Genomic DNA, 22,812 nt, shown 5'->3' on the forward strand with positions numbered 1-22,812 from the left:
AAGACAAGAATTCACACATGCAGTTTAAAGAACGTGCTCTTCTCAGCACTGCAGCAGAAGAAGGCTTAGGGGGACAACTCTTTATTTTAAGACTTCACAATGGCATTTTCACCAAGAGCATATTAACCTCTTACTGCTAAGCTAATCATCCAGAACATACTGAATGAATCACAGGCTTCAGAAACGTTTACAGGACTGTTTTAAACTTGTTCTCCTGTGTAGCCAAAAGTCAGAAGATGTTCCATTATCTTAGTACTCAAGTAGTGTATTTGCAGTGAAAATTGTGCTGATGCTGACACATGTGCTACCCTGATTGTACATACCGAGGGAGTGGCTGGAAGTGATCATAGGGCATGATTTCTTTAAATCCATCACTGTCAAAAAAAAATAAATATTGCATCATTATTTCTCATACCCGAAAGTGTACATCAAGTACATGCTTTTATGTGATCATGCCTAAAGTAAACAATTCCCAGTGTGAACTGAAGGAATCTTACTTCACTTACACATTAGCCTTCTGTCAAACAATGACTTGTATGATCTTACCTCTCCTGCATGGATAGAGGGCTATTCACCATACAATTTCTCTATTTCATACCACCATCAAATATTAAATGAGCAAGCCCTCAGCAGAGAAATTTATTATCAGTGTTCCTTTAGGTCTGCACTACTTTGTTAACAAGAAAATACTTATCTGTAACAAAGACTGCTGAGGAACATGAGTGTCAGTGAAATACATGCATCACAGGACTTATCCTAGGTAGGTCCTGAATGGTGCTTAAGACCCTTCTAGAGCTGTTTTATTGGAACCACACAGCATAAAGCCTTATTTCCAATGTTAAGAAATATGGTATTATATCCAGTAGTACTTCCCTTTTCCTGGCTGTATAAACTAAATTTGCAAGTTAAAATATAATTACACCCTTTCTTTTCCTAATTTTCCCATTCCAGCTATGGAACATTTGGCACCCACAGCCATTAAGCATTGCTGAAGTCCTTCTGCTCCATACAGTGATCAACTCTCCAGGAAAAAAAATCCTGAAAGTCTACACATCTATAAATGTTAGAGGTCACTATCAACAATTATGTTCAACAGAAATGAAAGGAAATGGACAGTTTAGCTATAGGAAATGAAATCCATTGAGAGTGTTTCCTTTTCTTCTTGCATATAACTCTGGCTCAGCCAGCTGGCATGTTAATGCAAGGTTCTGGGACTTGATACTGTGATGTTATTTTAAGATTCTTTAGCACAGCCAGGAAACCTCACCAGACAATCCAAAAGTTGGTTTTAAATACTGCAGTGCAATTCAATACAATTTATGTGTACTACAGCCTTTACAATTCGGCATTAATATCCTGGGGCATTTGTACCACAAGGACATTTCCTTTGAATGTTTTTTTATTTTTAATTCCTACTTTAAAAAAATCCAAACAAGTAGCCCCAAGCTTTAATTCTTGAAGTGTCAACTCTACAGTACCAATGAAGAATCAAACACTTGCGATAGGCAAATGAATGAACCAAGTTAACCCATGTGCAAAACTCGTGTGCTGACTGGACCTCCTGAATGGCTGTTGAGAAATCCTGAATGGCAGCATCAAAAAATCCAAAAGTAGGCAAGCAATCTGTCCTCCTCACACAACCTCACAGAATCCTCATACTAGTGCTGTACCACTCAGCAAAGACAAAGCAGAATTAGGCCTCAAACTAGTTGATATTTGCAGTATGTCTATGTAAGCAAAGTGTTCTATTCTGCCACACTGAACAAGTGCCACAAATCCACTGGCAGTGGTATCAGCCTTTAACGTGTGCAATAATCAACTAAGATTAGTAGCCTTGAAGAGGAAAAGAGCTGCAATCAAGTAAATACAGTTGCCTGTTCCTTAATAACTGACCATATGAAACACAAATCTATTTGTCATACAGACCTAGAGGGGCAGGGATCCATGTTGCATTCTTTTAGCTTGGGCTTTGGTTTCTTGTTTTCTGGATGATAATGACAATAGTGATCAGGAACAACACGCTTCAGACGAATGTCCACACACTCAGCTGAGTTAAGCTGATAACCTATTGCAGAAGCAAAGTTAAGTTTTGTAATGGAGAGAAATTTAAACAGCCTTGTCCCCTGCCCTCAATAAAATGATGCCCACTGAACTAATTTTCTGGTTTACTCTTTTTTTTTTTTTTTTTTTTTGCTTGCTTTTAAACAAGGAAACAGTGAGCAAGACCATGAAGGACCAGACTTTCATTTAAGGCAATTCAGCATACCAATATATTAACCTGTCTTAACACTAGATGAGATTTTGGCACTTTATTCTAATAATATTCTAAGCATAAGAGTAAAGGCATACATATTTTCACATTACACAAGAATATATGTACTGCACCAGCTCACCTGTCACAAGGCAAACCTACAAAGCCTTTTGGTTCTAGTACATGTTCCACAACTTATAACTTCCCTCCCCCAAGGAGGAGCTACCATGTATGTTGAAGAGCTATATTACACAGTCATTCATGCTAAAAAATAAATAATAAATACTTAAAACAGAAAGCCAGAGGAATTGAAGATGAGATCCAAAAACATTGTTAAGAAACTGTAGAAAACCAAGAAATAGCTTCAAGAACATTCCTAGCAGAAGAGCCAACAAAAGAAAACTTGAACTGCTAGGCTAAAAAAAAAAAAAATTCTGTGTGGATACTGGTTACAAGAAGGGATCTGAGTTTTATAAACCACTAGATTCTTTTTTGGCTAAGAAAAAAAGACTCATTCAAAAAAGCTTACTTGGACTTAAACTGAGGAGAGGAGGAGGATGTTCTGGTATGTGCAAAGAAAAAAAATTTGAAACCACAAGAATTAAAATCAAATAGTCTCAATAAAGTAACAGCACAAGTCCAAGTGTCTACCAAAAATGCTAAGTATTGTATATCAATGGCTTCAGCTGTGTGTCTCTTGGCTGATCCAAAGTGTCTTCATGTATGAGAGTGATAACCATACAGAACTAAGCAGTTCCAGTGCTCAAAGCATCTACGTTCCAGATCTTCTAAGTACTGAAAGGACCCAGCAGATATATCACTTGCAAACAGAAGAAACAATTTTTAGCCATTCTTGCTCATTAAAGCTTGACTGTGCTCTCAGAGATGCCCCTTCCAACACTTGGAGATTACAGAATTAAATGTAGAAGCAGCATCCAAGCGAGGAATGGATTCTGATTCCAAGTCTCTGTTGTGAGGAACTTCTTTTACTGCCAGTACAAGATGCCAAACAGACAATTTGGACACTAAACCCACTTTCAGATAACAGGTTAAGGCCAGGCAGCGGCAATACAACTTTCCTGCAAGCCTCTGCAATATGCTGTTCCTAACACTACTACTTTCATGACTGAGTAGCTTAGTTTTTGTGCTTCTTCAGTTCCTGTTCCTCTTGAGGACTGCCAAGCCCCACCGACAAAGGTACCAGTTTCATCTTGTAGGCAGCTACAAAGTAGGGCTTTGAAACCCCTGGATAATTTCAAGGAGATTGACATGTAGCTATAATTTTCAAACCATAACACCAGTCTGAAGAAGGCTGGATTTGAGCCAATACCTTTGAAGGTAAATACGTCCCTTGAGTTATCCGGTGTTTACATGCAGTCCTCAAAAGTAACTGTGAGGCTTTAACCTCTTCCCTTGTCAGGATAGGTTAAGGAAAAAAATTATAAACACAGTGTGATGGAATCATCAGAGGATATGTATTGCCATTCACAGCTCCAGCAAGAATCACACTTCATGAGGCCAAGTATCTCATAAGATACAGTAGTTTCCTGTGGGACTATATATTATCCACATATATTGTCTGCATTTCAGATTACAGGGAGGTGCAAGTGCCAAAACGGACGGTCCATCAAAAGATCCCCAGACTCTGCTTGTACTTTAAGCATCCCTCACTCTCTTTATTCATGTCCCAAGTAACTATTTAAACCATATTTGCACTCTCCAGAAAATCCCTACATCAGTATCACTCGCATCCTGGTCTGTTTTCCAGGTGACCTGGGTAATGCTAGCTGAAGGGAAATAGCTATCTGCAATGTCACACACCCCTCCTACCATGAGGTCACGCTATTTTTGCAGAACCAGACGTGACAAGCAGTGGGCTGGGCTGGATGAGCTGTAGCAGAGCTGAGCTACACTTCATCTAAACTGCAGTGTTTAAATCAGGAGTAGATGCTACAGTGCACCATGTGCTGCCCTAACTACCACTAGGACTAAATGTCTAAGATCAAAGGTATTGACAGCAGCTGTTCTTTAAATTCTATTTACTTACCCTGCTTTCTGTGTAACTAATTTCTCAACAAAATGTTTTAAAACTCTCCCTCATGTCTACTACTGAGGCCAGGAATACCTTCTTCATTCATTTCTTTATTATTCTTATTTTTAAAAATCTAACTGTGTTTCTTTGCTTACTTTTCTGAAATATCCTTTATGAATCGCAATTTTCCATTTTGAATGTCACATCCTTATTTCTTAGTCAATATTCTTATTCAAGTGAACATTCTTTATGGTAGAACATGACTTCAAGTAACATAAAGAATAAAAAACCCAATGCTGATACTGGCTTAACCAACCTGCTTACCTTCTACTCTGCAATTTATTGTGCTGAAGAATTACCAGTGTGCAAACAAAAACAAACATTTAATCAATAAAAATGCAGAGGAAAGGTTGCAGATCAGCTACTTTTAATCTTCAGTTTTTATCACTCCTGAAGAATTGCCATTACTTACCTCCTCCACATGTCACTGTGCAGGGGAAGAACTCTGTTTGTCTCCACTGATGACTGATGGGTTGATAGAAAAAGAACTGAACCACGCTCTCTTTTGATCCAGAGTACCTGGTCTGAAGAAATTTCCATTAAAACACGTTTGTACACTCTACTCCACAGTTCATGTCGTTTCAAAACATACTTCACGCATAACAGCAGTGCAGAGAGTAAGATGGTAACAGGCATAAAACCTCTAGAAAGTTTACAGTAACCATTAAGTTCTCAATAGCTAAACATTTGAATCTTGCTTTTTTTTCCCAAAAATTATTCAAGGTACTAATGTGACTATCTGATTATCTCTCCTGGAATAGCAGAGTTCCTAAAGGTATTCTTCTCTAAGTGATCCAAGCACACTGATTCACAGCCAGGCTAGTCTAACTGCACATGTGATACTGAAGGTGCACAAGGAAAACTACTGAAATTCTATTTCTGCAACGTGACAAATAAAGCCAAGTGGTGTGATAATATTGAAATATTTGTCATTTCCAATGGCATACTGCATGACTGTCTTCCTTTGGTTGTCAAATATTGGTATGTTTCTACATACAAATATCTGAATGTGTGATGCAAGCCATTGGTACGTGGTCTGGGTAGAAAGAAATTTAAAAGGATTAGAAATGGTCAGTGGCTGGATTAGGAATGTCTAAGGGAGATTGTAGGGCACTGCTGGAAGCAATGCTCAGGTTCAGTAGGTGGCAGTCTGCAATTGGATTAACTCAATCCCCTGCACAGGGTCACGCTCATACTCTTTCAGTAACACTAAAACAAAAATCCTGGCCATTTTTACCATTAAAGATCCTGTGGTACTTCCCACCACAGGAAAGACATTAATCTTGTAACAGTTTAAACTGTTTGGATTTACTTAGCATGAATGAACTCCGGACTGTAATTAGGATTCCTTACTTCCCAGCTAAAAGATTTTGTTGTGCTGCTACAACCCGATGGACACCCACCCACTCTGCTGCACATCTCTGTAGGTTTGCACATACACACATCCCACCTTGATAATGAAATCTGCTCCAAGAGGTCCCTGGATCTTTATGATTTCCCTGTCTGTACTCTTCTGAAATTCAACTGTTGTATTTTCAATGACGAATGTTCCAGGAGCACTGAAACTGTGCTCTCCCTTTTCTCCTTGGAGTGTTTTGGATTCTATAACTAAAGAAGAAACATGCAATTGGTAAACTTAAACAGGATATTTTTCGTTTTCAAGGAAGTCAGAAAGTAATGTTTATAACTTTGCAAGTGACAGCTACCTATGTGCATTAAAAGCACCCAGAGTATCTGTGAGAATATTAGCTGCTTCAAGTTATAGTCTGATATATAACTGCAAGACATGTCAGCACAGGAATATCTGTCTGAACACACTGTTCTTTCATACCAAAAGCACTTTGTAGCACTTGGTTACACCAATGGATTCAACAGGAAAAGCTGAAAGAAACTCAAAACTGATAGAATCAATATACAGAAAAATAACCCACACTTCCATGCAGCTCAAAAACCCAGCAATCTCAGCGATCAGTCTCCAGAGAAGCCTGAATGGTGCCAAACTCATCTGACACTCACCTCAATACCTGTATCACTGTACCAAGGTCATTAACTCCACTCTGAATATTTCCCATGTGAGGTAAAAGCAGGGCCAGGAGGTGGGGAGCTGCAGTACTGCCAGAGGGAGGGATGACTCTTTCCCAGAACAGGTGGTGATGGAAACCCTTTTTGAGTTGTTCTGCACTCCCTGGAAATAGATTAAACTAACAGCCCACAACCTCCAGAAGACAGATGAGGCATTTTAGGATTAAATCACTTCCAGCAAACTGACTGAACTGTGAGTGGACAAAGCTAAAGGAAGATATTCATAATGAAGGTAGAGTTTTGGGCTCTGCATAATACAGCATAGAGGCACAGCAAGACACATGATTTCAAATACACTGGTCTGGTTACAATCTCCCAGAGCGCTGCATGTGAAAGGCATGAATCTCAGAAGAGCTCAAGGCAAGCTAAAAGGAACCTTTTGATGAGCTATAAATACTTTCTTTCTCCCACTACCTTGCCTTTTTTGGTACTTTAAACAGAGTTACCTAAGTCAGGCTAGATTAGGTTAAAAGCATCTGGTTTTACCTGCACTGGAAACATACTCTGAATGCTGCAGTCCATCACTACTGATTTCTTCCTTCATATTTTTTAAATAAGCATGCATTCTGGAGCACCCCCAACAAAGCAAGGAAGGAAATTATAGAATAAATTATATTTCCTTCCCAACATTATCCCAAGCTTCTAAGCATTAGGTTCTGTTATGCTCACAGGTATAACAAAGATCACATACATGGCTGGAAGGAAGTTTAAGGAAGGATATGTTTCCAAGGAATGACTTTATGTTGATCATGGGGTATGAATCTAGTGGCGAATCAAATGTACTTTGTCAAAGAGAAAAAAATAAATCTCTGGAAATCAATGTGCCCCACTGTCCAACACAATTCCATCAGGAAAAAATAGATATTAAAAAAAATCACAGGAAAAACAAGCACTTAGGTGATTACTACATAATTTTGTTTGTCACTTTCATGGAAGTTTTCTTTCCTAGTTGCATTAGAAGATAACTTGTTAAAATATCTGTAACTCAGCATTGTTGGATTAGGCTTCTGCAAGCCTTGTCCCCAAACTTACACTGCTTAACTGTGAGTAATAACGTATTATTGTTCTCTCATTTTGCTGAATAAGAGTAAATCAGCAAAGCTCAAGTACTTCCAACTCCACATAAAGTCAGTAGGATACTCAGGCGTACTTTAAAACTAACATTTGAGATTACAGGGTGGGACATCCAGCTGGTGCAAAAACATGTTAAAAATGTTAATTTGGTGTCCTGAGCTGCATTTCCTTACCATCTTTTTGATAGATTTCTTAATTAAAAAAAAAAATTAAAAATATGTTTTTCTAAGCAGAAACCAAGAATCTTGTTCAGGAACCAACAACACAACACAATACCTCCCTGAGAGCTGACATATGTTTACATCAGATCCATGTGGATCCAAAGCATGTGTTTATTTGCAAGGTCCAGCTATAGAGTGATGGGCTCTAACTCTAGAGGTCACATCAGTGAAGCTTAGAACAGCTGCTCAGGTTTTCCCAGAAGTGCATCACACAGGGAGATGAGGAGCTATTCCACAGCACAGCAGATAACCTCTGATGCAATACACTCCTGCTCAGTAGTATCTATTGCTTGTCATCACAGGCTTCTAAAACAGAGTGAAACCAAGCATCTCGTGTATTTAACACATCCATAACATGATTCTTAATAGGGAGAAATTCCTCCCAAAAAAACTACTTCGTTGGTCTCAGAGCAGTAACTGAGAAGAAAGGTTTCATCAACTGTGTTACAGACAAGGCTTAGAAAAGAATTTATCAAACATTATTTTGTTTTACAGTGTCCTGTTATCTTAGAGAGCTGGGGAGTTTGACTTCTGAAGTAAACTTCCCCATCCTAAGTTAGGGAAACATTTCCTTGAGTGGTCTTTAGGACTCCAGATGTGCAGAGTCATATGGAGAGGGAATTCTCTTGAGTGCTCACCTTTAACTGTCTGTTTTTGTTATACTTTCCTTACCTCGACAAAGGGAATGTTTCCCCTTGGAAAAATACCTTGCCCAGTTGTGCATGGAAGCCCTACAAGGAAAAGTCTCCCATACTCCTGGTGGCAGGAAGGAGTAAGGGCAGAGTGGAATAGGGAACCCACTGCAGATACCTCACTGTGTAGATACATGAAAGAATTCCCAGGGAAACAGTTTCTGCTCAAAGGGAAATAAGGGTCAAGTCAAGTTGCTACCCAAAAGCTATTTCTTTTCCATGTGATTAATTTGTAGACAGCACAACAGAGGGGCCCAAAAGAAAACATGCATTCTTTTCCAAATGCAAGCAGCACTGTCTTCCTCTCAGCATCCATCGAAGACAGAGCAGTGCACAGATGCTCAGCTAAACACTGTCACCTAATGCAAATCACTGTGAACAGAGGAAAAAAATGACAAAAATCAGTTCCCTTTAGTGGTGTTTAACCTCCCTAAGTTCATGAACTCAGTTATCTAGCATTAGCCACTTGTAAAAATATTAGCTTCTGGTTTTCCTGTTTCTTCTGCTGGAGGATTAATTTCAGGGAACTTTCAGTCTTTCTTTTGATTCTAATGCTTTTCAAACAACTGCTAGAAATGCCATAATAGAGTCCAAATCAAAAACAAAACCCACACAATGAAACATTTTATTCAGACCCATTTTTGTGCTAATTACTTGGTTATTTTCCACCAAATCTTCCACAAAACCCAAGCAGACAGAAGTACAGAAGGGACCTGTTTGTAAAAATAAACAAAGTAACATATTTGCTTTCTGATGAATCTGTTGTCTTTTTTAAAGTGCCCATACACACAAATAAAACACTTATTCTAACCAGAAGAATTTTCTAACCTAAGAAATGTAGTCATTACTCAAACAGTAACTGCTGATTGCAAAACAATGCTCAGAGCATTTGTTTCAAATCTGTTATATGCTACATCTCCAACCACATTTCCATTTTTGATTAGTCCAGCAGCTGTGTTTCCCTGGAACAAGAGCAGATCATAAACCCCGGATGAAGCACCACAGAACACGAGATAAAGGGAAAAGTGCCAGACACTCCATAGTGCTCTTTGAGTGTTTGCTGGTGCTGCTGACTTCACTTGAAGAACAAACACATACTGGCAACAGGAGGCAGTATAACGTTCTAACAATAAGTAGTCCCTGCTTTACCTGTTAAATTCAACTCCTCGCAAGTCAGGAAGAACATCTCTCAAAAATGGAACCCATAATTATAGGTGATTTTTTTTTTTTTTAATTCTGCCCTTAGTTATAGCAGCACACCCACACAGAAGTCCATGAATTTGCAGACAAAGGATCACTTGATATCTCATGTCAAGCAACAAACACCTATAAACACACATAGAGTGGAAAGGTGGAAAAGCAAGTTGTCCCAAAGCACACCCCAGGAAGGGTTCTTGAAGATCTGGCTATGAAGCCAGAAGCGACTGCCACCTCTCCCCCCACATCAGCTCGCAGTTGTTTTTCACCTCTGTCATTTTAATTTTAAGTTAAAAAGTCTAAATCCTCCCAGATTTGCAAACAGATGTGCTGGAGGAAGTGGTTAAAGGAACATTTCACAATTCTCGTCCAGCTAGAGAGCCAACTAACAAAGGTGATGCCAAGCCACAGCTTCTTTATGGAACCACCCTGGGTAGGAAGCCAGGAGCACTCTGTACTTAGTTACCATGTTGCTGCTGCATTCCTCAGGAGCTTTCCAGAAATCCCCCAGGAGCCACTCGATCTAGTACTTTTTCCTCATACAAAACTGCAACAACAACTTCCTTCTGCAGAACTACTTAAGAAAGACCAAGAGTCCTGACCTGAACTGGTCAGGATCACTCCTTCCTACATCCCTTGCAGCAGCATTAAAGGAATATTATTTATTTCAATATAAGTTCAGCTTTATATATTGTTGATGTCGCTGGTATATCTGTAAGTTATTTCACTCTGGAGCTGTTCTGCAGTGGGAGTTTTATTCAAATTTTTTCTTCGAAAGAATGCACAATATATTTTTCAAAGCAAACAAACAGATGAGTATTTTTCCAGTAAAACGCATTTCTGACTTCTGTCTACAGATCTCAGAGCAGAAGTTCTTTTTATTTCTATGATTCAGACTAATTCTGACACTTTTGCTAATAAAAAATAGTTCAAAATATTAAATTAATAGTTTATTTCATTGTGTGGTTTGGCAGCCTCCACTTATGATGGAAATAATTAATTCTGCAGGCAAACTAGGCCTATGGATAAAGAAATCACCACAAATACTGCCATCAGCCTTGCAGAAAATATTAGGAAATATATGTCTAACTGTTTCTCATTGGTGGCATGTAATGACCAAAAGAAGTACAAGGAAATAGCACTTGTGTAGTTGTTCTGTATTTCATTTGTATCTGGATTACTCAGCCTTGAAAACTGCTCACTGACCAAGTGTGACCTCACCTGGACTATTTACACTGTCTCGAGATGCTTCAACAGAAATCTGGTGCTGAGTTATCCAAGTGTTATTGATTCCACACAGAACCCTTTGGAAGTAATTTTTTTGCCTGTTTCTCAAGACTGTAATACATTTTAGACATCTTATATAGGAATTAGTTGGTTTAGGTAAGTTTAGAAACCACCAGTATGTTACTATTTCTTTTTACTAAGCGGACTTTCAAGTGTTCTCTAGGACTATCTCCAGACTGGATATTAAAGAAGAGGAATCAAGGTATCAAGGTCATGATCTTACCCATATTCCCACAGTTTGGATTAGTTCAGATACAAGGTTCTGTTTTTATGTCCTGCCTGTGTATAAATGCATAAAACAGCTCAGTCATACCAAGGTGTGCTGGTCCTTTCAGGGTAATTCTCACACTGCGACTCCCATGTGGAACAGCAATCACAGTTTCTTCCCCTAGGAAAATTAAACAACTGCATTAGAAGTTATCTTTCATCAGGGAATTTGTACATCACACAACTACACTGAAAACTGTCAAGTGTGTCTAAGAAAACATTTCACAGGTTTCACAATTTTTCTATTAAAACCAGTATGTTATTTTATTAAGTACAGTAATACTGAGTCTGTTTGCTATGTTATGCAACTATTCAGACCTACGAATGGACCTGCAAATCTTTCTTGCTCTTGGAAAATGATTTGCTATTAACAATAACAACTGAAATGTCAGTAGTGTATTAGGAACATATTTACACTCTGTTGTCCTAGTTTTATTTCCTAATCACTGAATTGACATTAGGAATCTGCTAAGTAGTCCTTCCCCCTTAAAAAAATCTGCAGCTGTTCAGTCTCATTTTGCCCACACCTCATTTCCTGCTGCAGGTCACAGCTTTAATAAGTGGCAGGACTTACAGGAAATAAATCATCTACTTAACACTAACCCTTAACCAATTACAGACCATTTAAGAGCAAATATATAATAGTTATAAGGGATATGTTATAACAGAGTGTCTGCATCTAACTTACCATATAAGATCATTTCTTCCAGTAAGAGCCTGAATTTAAAATTAGCTATAAACCAAACCAGCCCTGAACAGGACATGTCAATACAAAACAGCTTTTGGCTGCCTGAAAGGCCTCTTCATACACAAAAGTGCAACACACTTACTTCAGTGCATTTTACCAAGGTAGAAAGTTATTACTTTCCATTTCAAATGTAGGAAATCTCTGATTTGCCCAAGAAAACCGAGTTAACAGTCAAACCAATAGAATAGAGCCCCTTGTGCCAACAAAAGCAGCGCTCTCAGGAAAAGGTATGCACAGGGATACCCACAAAAGGAAGAGGGAAGCATCCAAGGAGCAAAGTACCAGCGTGCTGTCTCCCATTTCTGTTGTAACCCAAATGTTCATCTCCTGTAAGGCAGGAGCTGCAAACGTGCCCATTGCAGGTACAGCCCACACAAGATGCTCGGTGATGGCACCAACACACATCCAGTGGCTGGTGCAGAGGAAGTTTATTTTGTAAATTCAGAAACTAATGTGATTTGAAGGTCGGTGATACACTGGGGCCAGAATTACTTGTACAATATTTAGAGGGAGAACAGTTGAGTTTAGTTTCAACTAGTTGAAAAATGTTTCTTTCTACTTTAAACCAGACCCCTTTATAGTAGATGCTAAATTATCAGCTTCTGGTTTACATCTCCTTAGCATAAGTATGAAATCCTGCCAAATGTTCAGGATACTTCAAGCAAATGCTGCAATTATTCTTTCTGAAATAAACACCTTCTTATGTTACAGTTTTTATATCGTCAATTTCTAGGAAGGACACTTAAATATAACAATTTATTTTGGATGTAATAAAATATGAGCTTTATTAATTTCATACTTGAGTATTCCACCAGGGTGAAAAATACTACAGTAAGAACAATAATACAGCTAAGGAGTCCTGGAAAAAAATGTTAACTACTGAACCACTTAATATCTTTTTGCATCTTGGTTTTTCATCAGATGAATTGTTAAAGATAGTCAGAAGGTAGTGGGTGTGTATATCTTTAAAGTTAGGAAATAACTACTGAATTCATGTGTGCTCTACAGTATTCGAGAGAAAGCAGGCTTGAGGGGCCCATATGTCCTTACTTGGTCAGGAACTGTATCCCATCTTGACAACCAACAAGCAGTCACAGCACAAAACCTTGAATAAAAGTCTGATTATGACTAGTTCTGACCATATGCAACTGCTGTTCTGAAGTGGAACCAAGGGCAGTCCATGCTGCACAGACACAGCCAAGGTTTACAAATGTGCAGACACGTGTAGGACTGAGACTCCTGAGAACAGCCAGGGGCGTCCTGCTGTGCTTCCTGCACCTCCTCACAGAGAGCTCTGCTCGCCCCGGCAGACCCTGCTGATCCCTTTTCAGGATGCTTCACATTCCTTTAGCAGTACTACAGACATTCCACCCTCACCGAAGCACTCTCTGATATGGTCCAAAAGTCTCATGGGGGTGCTAAATTTGGTGTTTCTCTGCAGCAGAGACAATATTACCAGAGAGCATTTTACATGCATTAGAGGAGATGACTGAGTTCACCGCCACAGCAACACAACCTCTGCAGCCCCACAGACCTGTCGAGAAGTCTGACAGCAGATTTTTGTAACCTGACTGAAATAATTATGACTTAAGGCAGTCTTTCCATGAGAATAAGTAAATTATAGGAAAAACTAAAAGTAAGATTTTTGGAATTCTGAACAAAGATGAGGATTTGAAAGAAAATGGGACATAACCAACCCTAAGGGACTCCTCATTCTCCTGAGGTCAGCTTTAACTTCTGATGAAACAGTAGTTATGGTTATTCAAGTCTGGCTCCAAAACTATATATTCCAAAGGCCTCCACTTCTCAGTTGAATATAATTCATATTCCTAAAGAAACATAAGACTCTGTAAACCCATTTAAAAATGGCTATGCTGTACAGTTCCCATTAAATCAGTGGGATCCACACAGTTAAAAGCAGCGAACTCCTACAAAAACACAAAGGGAAATTGCTACCCTGAAATCTATACTTAGAATTTTCGATTATCTTTTCTTTCCCTTATACTATTTCTGTCTCTCTGAAAGTTAATTGCTGACCTCCATCTAAAGCTGAAAACGAGTAAGCCCAAAATCATCCAGAACATGTAAAAACACTAGACTAAAATCTGAGCTCAGATTAAGGCTCACCTTAAAAACTCAGAAACAGGTGAGATATTGTGTCTTTATTCTAACACTGCTTCCACAGAAGGGATTCCAATGGCATGTGAGTCATCTCTTTCCAGCACCTGCTTGAAATGGGCTTTCTGCTCTTATCCAGGGACTCTCAGCACACACACTACACACAGCACTTGCTGATTAAGCTCCTGGATTGCTTTTGCTTTAGATGTCAAGGTTTGATCCTGGTTCTATGGTGTTAATGTGGATTTAGATTTTGGATCTCAATGAGAGTAAGATCAGACTCCCTGCTATGGTAAGACTGGGAGCTAATCCCCAGGATCAAAATAAAGGAGCCACATTCCTAAACTCAATCCAATTCAGCAGGTTTTATTTATTTTTCCATGTGGGCCATGGTGGACCCATTTACTGTTTCGCATATGGGCCAGTTGGGATTTTTCCCTCTCTCCTCATTCAGCAGGCCAGAGGGTTTATTTCAGGTCTATAAAAACTGTTTCTTTCCGTGTATTTGCTCAGCACTTATTTGCTGGTTCTCAAGTTCTGATCAAAAAATACAAATAACAATAATCCAGGAACAACCAGCAGCACACAGGAACTAAAAAGCACAAAATATTCGGAGTTTTATTGCAATGGCTCCCCTCATCTACTCTAGCATCAGGAGTAATTTCAGAAGACACTGCTGCTGGGGTATGTGCTGACCTGCCTATTGACAGCAATCTGGGCAAAGCCAAATACGTGCTTTTTAAGGGATACCTGAACTAGGTAGGTACGTGCTACTGAAAGCAGCAGTTATATAACAACCTTAACAGTCACACTGCAAAATGTCCAGTCTCATACTCTCCCACTTTCCTGTACCTCTATCCCTCTGTGCATTGGCCTTATGACTCACAGCTGCCTCTTAGCTGAGAGTGCCACTTCTCTGCATTGCAAGTATGTCTAAGGTCTTGTAACCTGCTTTTGAGACAGTGAGGCCTCAATCCAGTTACATACTTACTGCTTCTGGACATCTCTTCTACAATTTGTATGCACTGGAGAAAGCATACAAAGACACATGGTTAGCAGCCCATCAAAAGAATGGATCTCAAGAAAGTCAGTGATGAAATAGCATACGCTGTTACACAGAAATTCCTTCAAGAGAAGAGAGACCATGAAAGTAAAGAAGGAAGCTTCATATTACCTACAACAGACCCAAGTAAACCAATCAAACTAAAGGGATGTGCAGATTGGAACAGCTGGTGCTGAAGACCCAACATCCACACTGTACACACTGCAAGTGCTTCACTGGGACTAGCTCTAGCCTGAGCCATGGACTGAATAGTCAGCAGCTGCTGAAGAGTATCAGGTGCTTTTCTGGGACACATCTTCTGGCTTAGCTTCATCAACACAATTCAAATTTATCCTTTCCAAGACCACTCCATGATGTGAACTGATGAGCAGTGTGTTAGGACCTTGACAAAATTTGCTTTAAAAAACATACTCCTATCCAAAGAGAAATGCTAATGTGTTGGCATTCTATCCTCACACACACATACAGTTTTCATGCCAAATCAGTCCCAATTCCCTCTCCTGGCTTTACACATAGTTGATTTTTTCCCTTCCTCTCCAAGTGTTTTTGACTCCATCTCCCACCGCGGTTCCTTATCTAATCTCAGTCTTCTTCTCTTCCTATTTTCCTTGACTCAGTGTATCTGTACAGGCAGTGCTATATCCTCCACCCACCCCTTCGTATCTGTCTTTCCTTCAGTGTATGAACCAATGTCAAATCTTTCTGTTCAGCCAGTCTCATCTTGTCTTTCCCTCTCCTTATGTGATCTCCTCAGTCCTGGTCATAGGTTTGAAGCCCAGACAAGTTAGCAGCTCTCCATAAAATCTCTTTTGAATGGCTGAATGTGAGGTAGGAGGCATCACAGAGCTTAGCCCATGATACCTGTTCTACACTGCAGTAAAGTAGAAAGCAAGAGCAACCTCATGGAAAATTTTTAACAGCTCATTTCTGTTAATAACGTTAATTTATTCTAAGGAAGTTGCACACGTGATCTGTATGCAGTCAGGACTTGCAACAAGCTAGAGAATACTTATAAGGATAAGTTTTCAGAAATGTCAGCTGTTAACATCCAAGAAGCATCTACAGAAACTGCAAGAAAAGGTAGAGGGTTTTTTGTTTTTTAAAAGGTTGTAGTAAAATATGTGTTGATGTTCACAGACATTGCAAAAGACTTGTCCATGACCAGAAGACCACTGCCTGCCAAATTCCAAATCCCTGATCTGTGATCAAGTCCAACAATGGGGGATGTTAAGACATATTAAAGAAAAGGTTTCAAGAATGTTTTGACAGTGGGAAAAATCATGTTTTTCTCCGCTGTGTCCTTGGAATATGCTGAGTTGTTTTGGCTGAATTTTCTCCAAAACATTTACCTGGCACGAAAAGTTTCTGACACAAATGTTGAATTCTGGCAAATAATCCGTTGTATAAGGTGAAGTATCAGGCAGCCTTGATGCTTGGGGTTGCTAGCTCCATGTATATTGATTTCCAAGAGGGGAGAAAACGTGAAACAGCAAGTTGTCACAAAACTGAGCCAGGTGATGACACTCAAGAGGGAGCTGAGTGTCATAAAGAGGCCTCTTTTTTTGATAAATGACCCAAGTGAAATTAGGTTTCTGGTTAAGTGTGCTTGGGGATGATGATATACAAACATTTGGCAAAAAGTGACCAATGGTAAGTTACACAAATGGCATAGGAAATAAAGCACATGGCAAGAGGAAATTCAAACAGTTACAAAGCCATTGACAGTGAAAACCCTTGTATGAAGCTTTTTAGCAAAAGGTTAAGAAAGGTAAAACTTGCAAGTATCTTGCAGTTTTGGAATTAAGTAAAATCAGATTAGGACAAGTCTGTGCCTTCAACTTCACTCCCCGTAAATTTCTCAACCAGTCTCTTTTCTTCTTCACTGGTATCAGAACCAGAACACTTTCCTACTGTTTCTTGCCAATAATGGTGCAGAAAGCAGAGATCAGGGCCCAATCCTACAATTTTTCCATGTGCAAAAAGGGCAGTGGAGTTAATGGGAGTTCCATGCCTATAGTACTAGAAACATCAGGCCCATGATATCTCACTTCCCGATGGGACGGTACATTTTACAACCTATTACACTTTTTGTTTGAGTATCATTAGTCAAACCTTTAATCATTTTACCAGAATGTTACAATCTGGCTTGCTGGCAGAAGTTTAACTTGCTTTGTCTTTCAAAGGCAATTAAGTGTTAGTGAAAAAAAATAAAGAACTTTTGAAATGACCGTTCATTTCATATTTGCAAAACATTAGGCTCCCTTTCAGTGCTGTTTAGCTTTCTGATCAAAGACATTCATTTAATGTAAAAACATATAAAAAGATAATAAAACAAAGTGAGTCCTTTATGAGAAATCATTTGCTATCAGTGCCTAAATTCCTTTGTCTACAGCAAGGACTAAGATAACCAGGCACTTTTATTTTCCTTTATGCCTCTTTTTTATAATAAAATCTTTGGCTCTTGCTTCCCTTCCAGTTCTTTAATTTGCTTCTTTGAACAGAAAAATTCACATCCTGCTCACAAACTTAAGCTCCCTCTTAAATACACATCTGTCATGTGTCGATATTTTACGTCCTAACACTAGTTCTGAAAGCCTCCAAATGACTATGGATCCCTTCACTAATACATTAGGACAAAGAAAGGATGGCTTTATTTTCAAACACAGGATGATTACATGGAACTGCTTCCACAGTGTTGAATAACTTAACCCAAAAGAAGATTTTGGCGCTGTCACAATACCAAGGAAAACATCAAATCTTCTGACTTCATTAGCATGTGTACTGTTTGGCTTATGTCAGCGGTAATTAATTCACATCATCCACCCTCCTGCAGTGCAAGATAAAACCAAAACTTGGCATAACTGTCATCTTTCCTCAGAATAATCTTGATCTTTAAATTTAAAGAAATCTTCAAGAACCACTGAATTAGGACAGAGGAAACAAAGGACCACAGGCATTCTTCAAGGCAGTGGTGGCCCTTCCACCAAATGATGTCAGTTGTAGTCAGCTCTTAACCTGAGCCAGAACACCACAAGTGAAACTTCTCACACTGACTTTAAGTGCCCCCTTGCACTTTGTGACTTTGCAGGAAGGTTATAAACCCCGAAGGACCCGTCCCCATGTGACAACTGCACATGCCAAACACACATTGTGAGTTCCGAAACAGAAAAAAACGATGTGAGGCAACTATCCCACAGGATAAACACACAGGACATACCCTGTGAGACTGCAGGGAGCATCATCTATGACAGGGGAAAGCACAAGTATCAGAGGTGAGCCTCTGTGTGACAAACTTTGCCCCTTTATCAAAACAGTCAAACTCTTAAGACTCCAGTAAAGGGTCTAATTCTGATACCCCTCCAATTTTACATTTCAACACTACTGAGACCTACAGAGCTCCTCGCAGTGAGATGTTAACTATTTCGAAAATGAATGCTACCATTTGAGCCAAACGCACAAAAAGAGATGGAAATACTCCCTTTCACTTTGTGCTTTTTGTACCATATAAGTCGTTAACTTGCCCCTGAAGTTCAGATGTCTTCAGACACCAAAAAGAAAAAAAAAAAAAAAAAAGGTTAATTTGAAAAGCAGGCACTTTCACGCACGGGCCACAATTTCCATAAAACCATCTATAAGACGTTTCCATGATTTAAAAACGTTGCTGCAGCATCACATATACTGCAACATGAGGATACCCTCTAAAATAAGATGTGCATATTGATGGTTATTCCTGATAGAAAAACTGAGTAGCTCTATAAAAGAAATGCATATCTCAGATTCTTTCCTAGATGTAGCCTAATGTGTGGTATCCCTCAAGGAATTTCAATAGGCTAATCTAGCACAGACTTTAGAATAAGTAGCTTTGTAAAACTGCAAACAAGGACATAGTTAAAAGGTCACTCTGCAATATGCATGCTAATATACAAGCAGAAAACACAGTCAAGGACAAATTATCATAGGATCAATTTGCAACCTACTTTTTTCTGGTGAGACATGTGCCTTAGCTTGTCCCCTCACAAGCCTGCATGTTGAACCATCTCCTGCACAGATTCCACAGTTGTCTTCCTTGGCATTGCTCCCAAGTTGTCGATCACAGCCTACTGCCTGCCAACATCAACACCACAGTCAGAAGGAGGGCAAAGCTGTAGTAGACATGCTCAGGTTTCTGGAATTTTATTTATTATGTTATCCTTTTGCTTTTATGAGTTGGCCTCATTCTATCAAAGCATATCTTGCTATTTAGGATTTTAAAAGCACACTGTCATTTCCATGATTTTAATGATGAACCACAACAACTGATATATTAAGTTATTTGAGCATAGGAAATACAAGAATCCGTTTCCCACTGCTTATGTGAATGAATACCATTGAGCATTATTCTTTCCAACACAGGGGATAACTATGTTATTTACAATTTGTTTTTCATCACCTGTTTAATTATGTCTGAGAAAGGATAAATGCAATGAAATAACCCAAGTTAAAAATTTAAAGGGCACTAGGCCTTCAGCTTTATAGAAAAGGAGTTGTGGGCAGTGCTAATATTCCAGTTCCTTGGCCATTAAAAAATTACCTGGCGCTCACGTAGATCTATTTGCCAATCTCATCAATGTCAATCACATATACATTTGCTAACCAGGTTTTAAAGAACTTGGATGATTCAGCTCTCACTTTCGATTTTTTTGGTTTATGAATGTGAGACCCAATCTATAAAACTTTCCAATGATTATTATAAAAACACCCAAACTTAAACACTGCCAAAAATCTGAAAAGCAAAGTTTTTGAAGAACTGTCAATTGAAAACTCTCCAAATTATAATGAAAACATTTTTCCAGGTATTTGCTCTTCTTCATACCAATCACTACACAAGAAGGATGAGAATGAGAATGGGAAGACAAAAAAGAATAGACAAAACTGACTAAAAGCACCTTCCTGAGAAATGGAAGATAAATATTTGCCCTCACCTGTTTTACTCTTTACCATTTCATAGAAGAAATTTTCAGGAAGTACCAAATGCTGAGCAATGTGGTAAAAAGCTCATCTCCAGCTTCAAATTTCCTCAAGTTAGTCTATATGCCTCTTACATCCACATATGCCTGAGAAGGGCAGCTAATTTGTCATGGGTGTGTATATTTAATCAAACGCCAAACTGACAAACGGATAGAAAGCACTCTGGAAAGCCACAGTTAAAAGCAGTGCTAGAATTCTGAAAGTGGCCAGCACACGCCTCTTCCTATATAAAAATGCTTGGAAGGGGCAGGGTGAGCTGCCAAGATCCACTGCATGTGTGCTGTGCCAGAGCTGACACACGATCCCCTTGGAGAGATGAGGATCCAGTCCACACGTAAGAGGCAGGGTTGGGCCTTCCAGTCTGAGTTAACACACACAGAGACACACACAAACTGTGCACATCCACTGCCAAACACACAGAAATGTAATCTCAAAGTTTCACATGTCTGTAGAAAAGGAAACAAAGCAGCCCCACCTCTCCCTTCTGCCCCTTTCCTTTATTTTCTCAATTTCCTACATCCTGCACTCCCTTGAGAGGAGGACATTAGGAAGGACAGCTCATGGTACTTCAGTCGGGAGACATTGCCTTACTCAGGGCTTCAGATTTACCATAGAAATCTACATCAGCAGCTGGAAATTATTTGATTCCTGCAAATAGGGGATCTTCATCCTATGCAGCCTAGTAAAGAATTAGTTTTAAAAAGGAATAAGCAGCCTAACAATAAAGCATTTGAACAAAAACTTAGTTGTAAAAATGAAGTAAATTAGCACACGTGTGTGAACTCAGACCATCTCAGAACAGGTGCTTATTTACCATATAGAAGCTATGTGAGTACACTGGTACACTGTACCGTAATTCAAGCTTGGATTAAATATTCTCACTTGAAGTTGTTTTTAGCACTGGCATTCAGAAGATTAGAAAAAGAAAAAGGTTGTAAACAAATGAGTGTAAACAAGCCTATCTTCCCATTTTATCCTCAATTAGCATCGAGAAATGAATGAAAATACCACCTGAGAAACAGAAACTGATGTGACCATTGTGTCAATCAGAAAACAGATGAAATTTCAAGGGATATATTAATACAGTTCTCAACACATTGACCTCAGCACTGACAACTCTCTCAGTTCCCAGCTCCACAACAGACTTTGGTTTTGACCTTTGAAACTTCCTGTGCTTTTCCATTCTAATCTGCAAAAAGGGGCTAACTGCAGATCCCCACCTCACAGGGATGTTGCATGAATAAAGTTTGTGAAAAATTAAGATGGTGCAATAATGAGGACCATACCTTATCATCTGGTTGAGAGAATCTATATTTCTCTTGGGTAGACTTCTGAAGTAATTACCACTCTCCACTGCTTCTCCTGCCCTTATTCACACAGAGATACTACTAGCACATGGAGGTAAATTGTTAAATTACTGCAAGTGTAATCTCTCCCCAGATCTCTCAAGCACACTTCCATTTCATGCTTTAATCTCATTTTCTAATTATTAAAAACCTGTTTATTCATTCATCAATTAATTTCAAAGGAAAAATTAAGCTGCATGCTGTGATACTCCGTGTGAAAAGCACTACTTTTGTTAGTTTAAGCTGTTGCATATTTTTAGGCTTCAGATTCTGCAAGTCTTTGTTGGGATAAGGGCATTGAGCAATCAGAGCACTTGCAAGACCAGCCCATTAAAGTCCAACATGATAATAACAAACATCCTTGCTGAGCTCTTACACGCAGTCCCTGTGAAAACAAACTCTCATCACACGTAACAAAAATTACACAACTGTGCAAACACAAAGCACTCTTGTATCCAACATGGAATGAAAGAAAAAGGACAATCAGCACAGCAGCGTACTTTAGAGGACTGTTTCATAAAGTATTATTGCTTATTTTTTAATAATGCACAAATGCCACAGAAATAAAACAGGAGTGCTAACTGCAAGGGACTTGGATGTGGGAAAAGCTTTATGGCTCCCCTGCCAGTAAAGGTGGTGTGTTCAGCAAGATGCATTCACCCTATGTGGACTTCGTTCCCAGACTGTGTTTACATCAACTGTTATGAATATGAGTATCAAGCAATGATATCCTGGAACACAATATAGAAAACAACTCAATGATTATCACAATTTTGACCTGAAGTGAGCACAGAATTCCAGATTTTGTTTAACTCGAAGCACCTAAAAATTCTGCAGATTTTCATGTGACAAGCATCAAATTTGGAGCTAATTCAAGAATGCTGTGAACAACAGGATGGGGTATATTTCAAACCTGCGTGTCCAGAGCTAGCCTTTTTTATCTGTTTGTAAATCCTTGATAGGGTATTTCTCAGATGAGCTGGACAGCCACAGATCTCACCAAAACAGGAGCAAGCTGCAAGGTACAGCTCTGGAAACAGGGTCTCCAACACACACAGTATTGTGACAGCAAATATTGTGAATTTAAGATATTCATATTTTAGCCAATAACTACTGGAAAAACATAGTGTTTGATGAAACATTTTGAAGACAGTACATTTCTATTTGTAAACAAACCTTCAACAAGGACAAGAAAATGATAAATGGCAACACCCCTCCTCTGCTCACAAAGCACCTCAGGCAGCCAAAGAGACTGATGATTTTCACAATTAAGGCATTTGTTAGGGTTAATTTACCTCACATTGTTCACTCTTTACAGAGCAAAGGGATCAACTATAAATATTACAGGTAGACTGGGAAAACATCTG

At 39.0% G+C, this 22,812-nt stretch overlaps 1 protein-coding gene across 4 annotated transcripts in view; it reads right to left on the reverse strand.

The window, feature by feature from the left end:
- Positions 1-22,812, reverse strand: part of ADAMTSL3 (ADAMTS like 3) — a 177,984-nt gene that overhangs the window by 54,308 nt on the left and 100,864 nt on the right. For 3 of the 4 annotated variants that reach the window (XM_027887039.1, XM_027887037.1, XM_027887036.1), the window contains exons 7-12: positions 19,070-19,196; positions 11,210-11,284; positions 5,794-5,951; positions 4,756-4,867; positions 1,927-2,065; positions 324-374 (exon numbers count right to left, since the gene is read on the reverse strand). In XM_027887039.1, coding sequence (XP_027742840.1) covers positions 324-374; positions 1,927-2,065; positions 4,756-4,867; positions 5,794-5,951; positions 11,210-11,284; positions 19,070-19,196 — 662 coding nt within the window. The remainder of the gene's footprint in view (positions 1-323; positions 375-1,926; positions 2,066-4,755; positions 4,868-5,793; positions 5,952-11,209; positions 11,285-19,069; positions 19,197-22,812) is intronic. The other variant, XM_027887040.1, reaches the window with a different exon arrangement.

Source organism: Empidonax traillii, unplaced genomic scaffold, assembly GCF_003031625.1.
Source record: "Empidonax traillii isolate 1590-97213 ecotype Southwest subspecies unplaced genomic scaffold, ASM303162v1 scaffold201:size1909950, whole genome shotgun sequence".
NCBI lineage: Eukaryota > Metazoa > Chordata > Aves > Passeriformes > Tyrannidae > Empidonax > Empidonax traillii.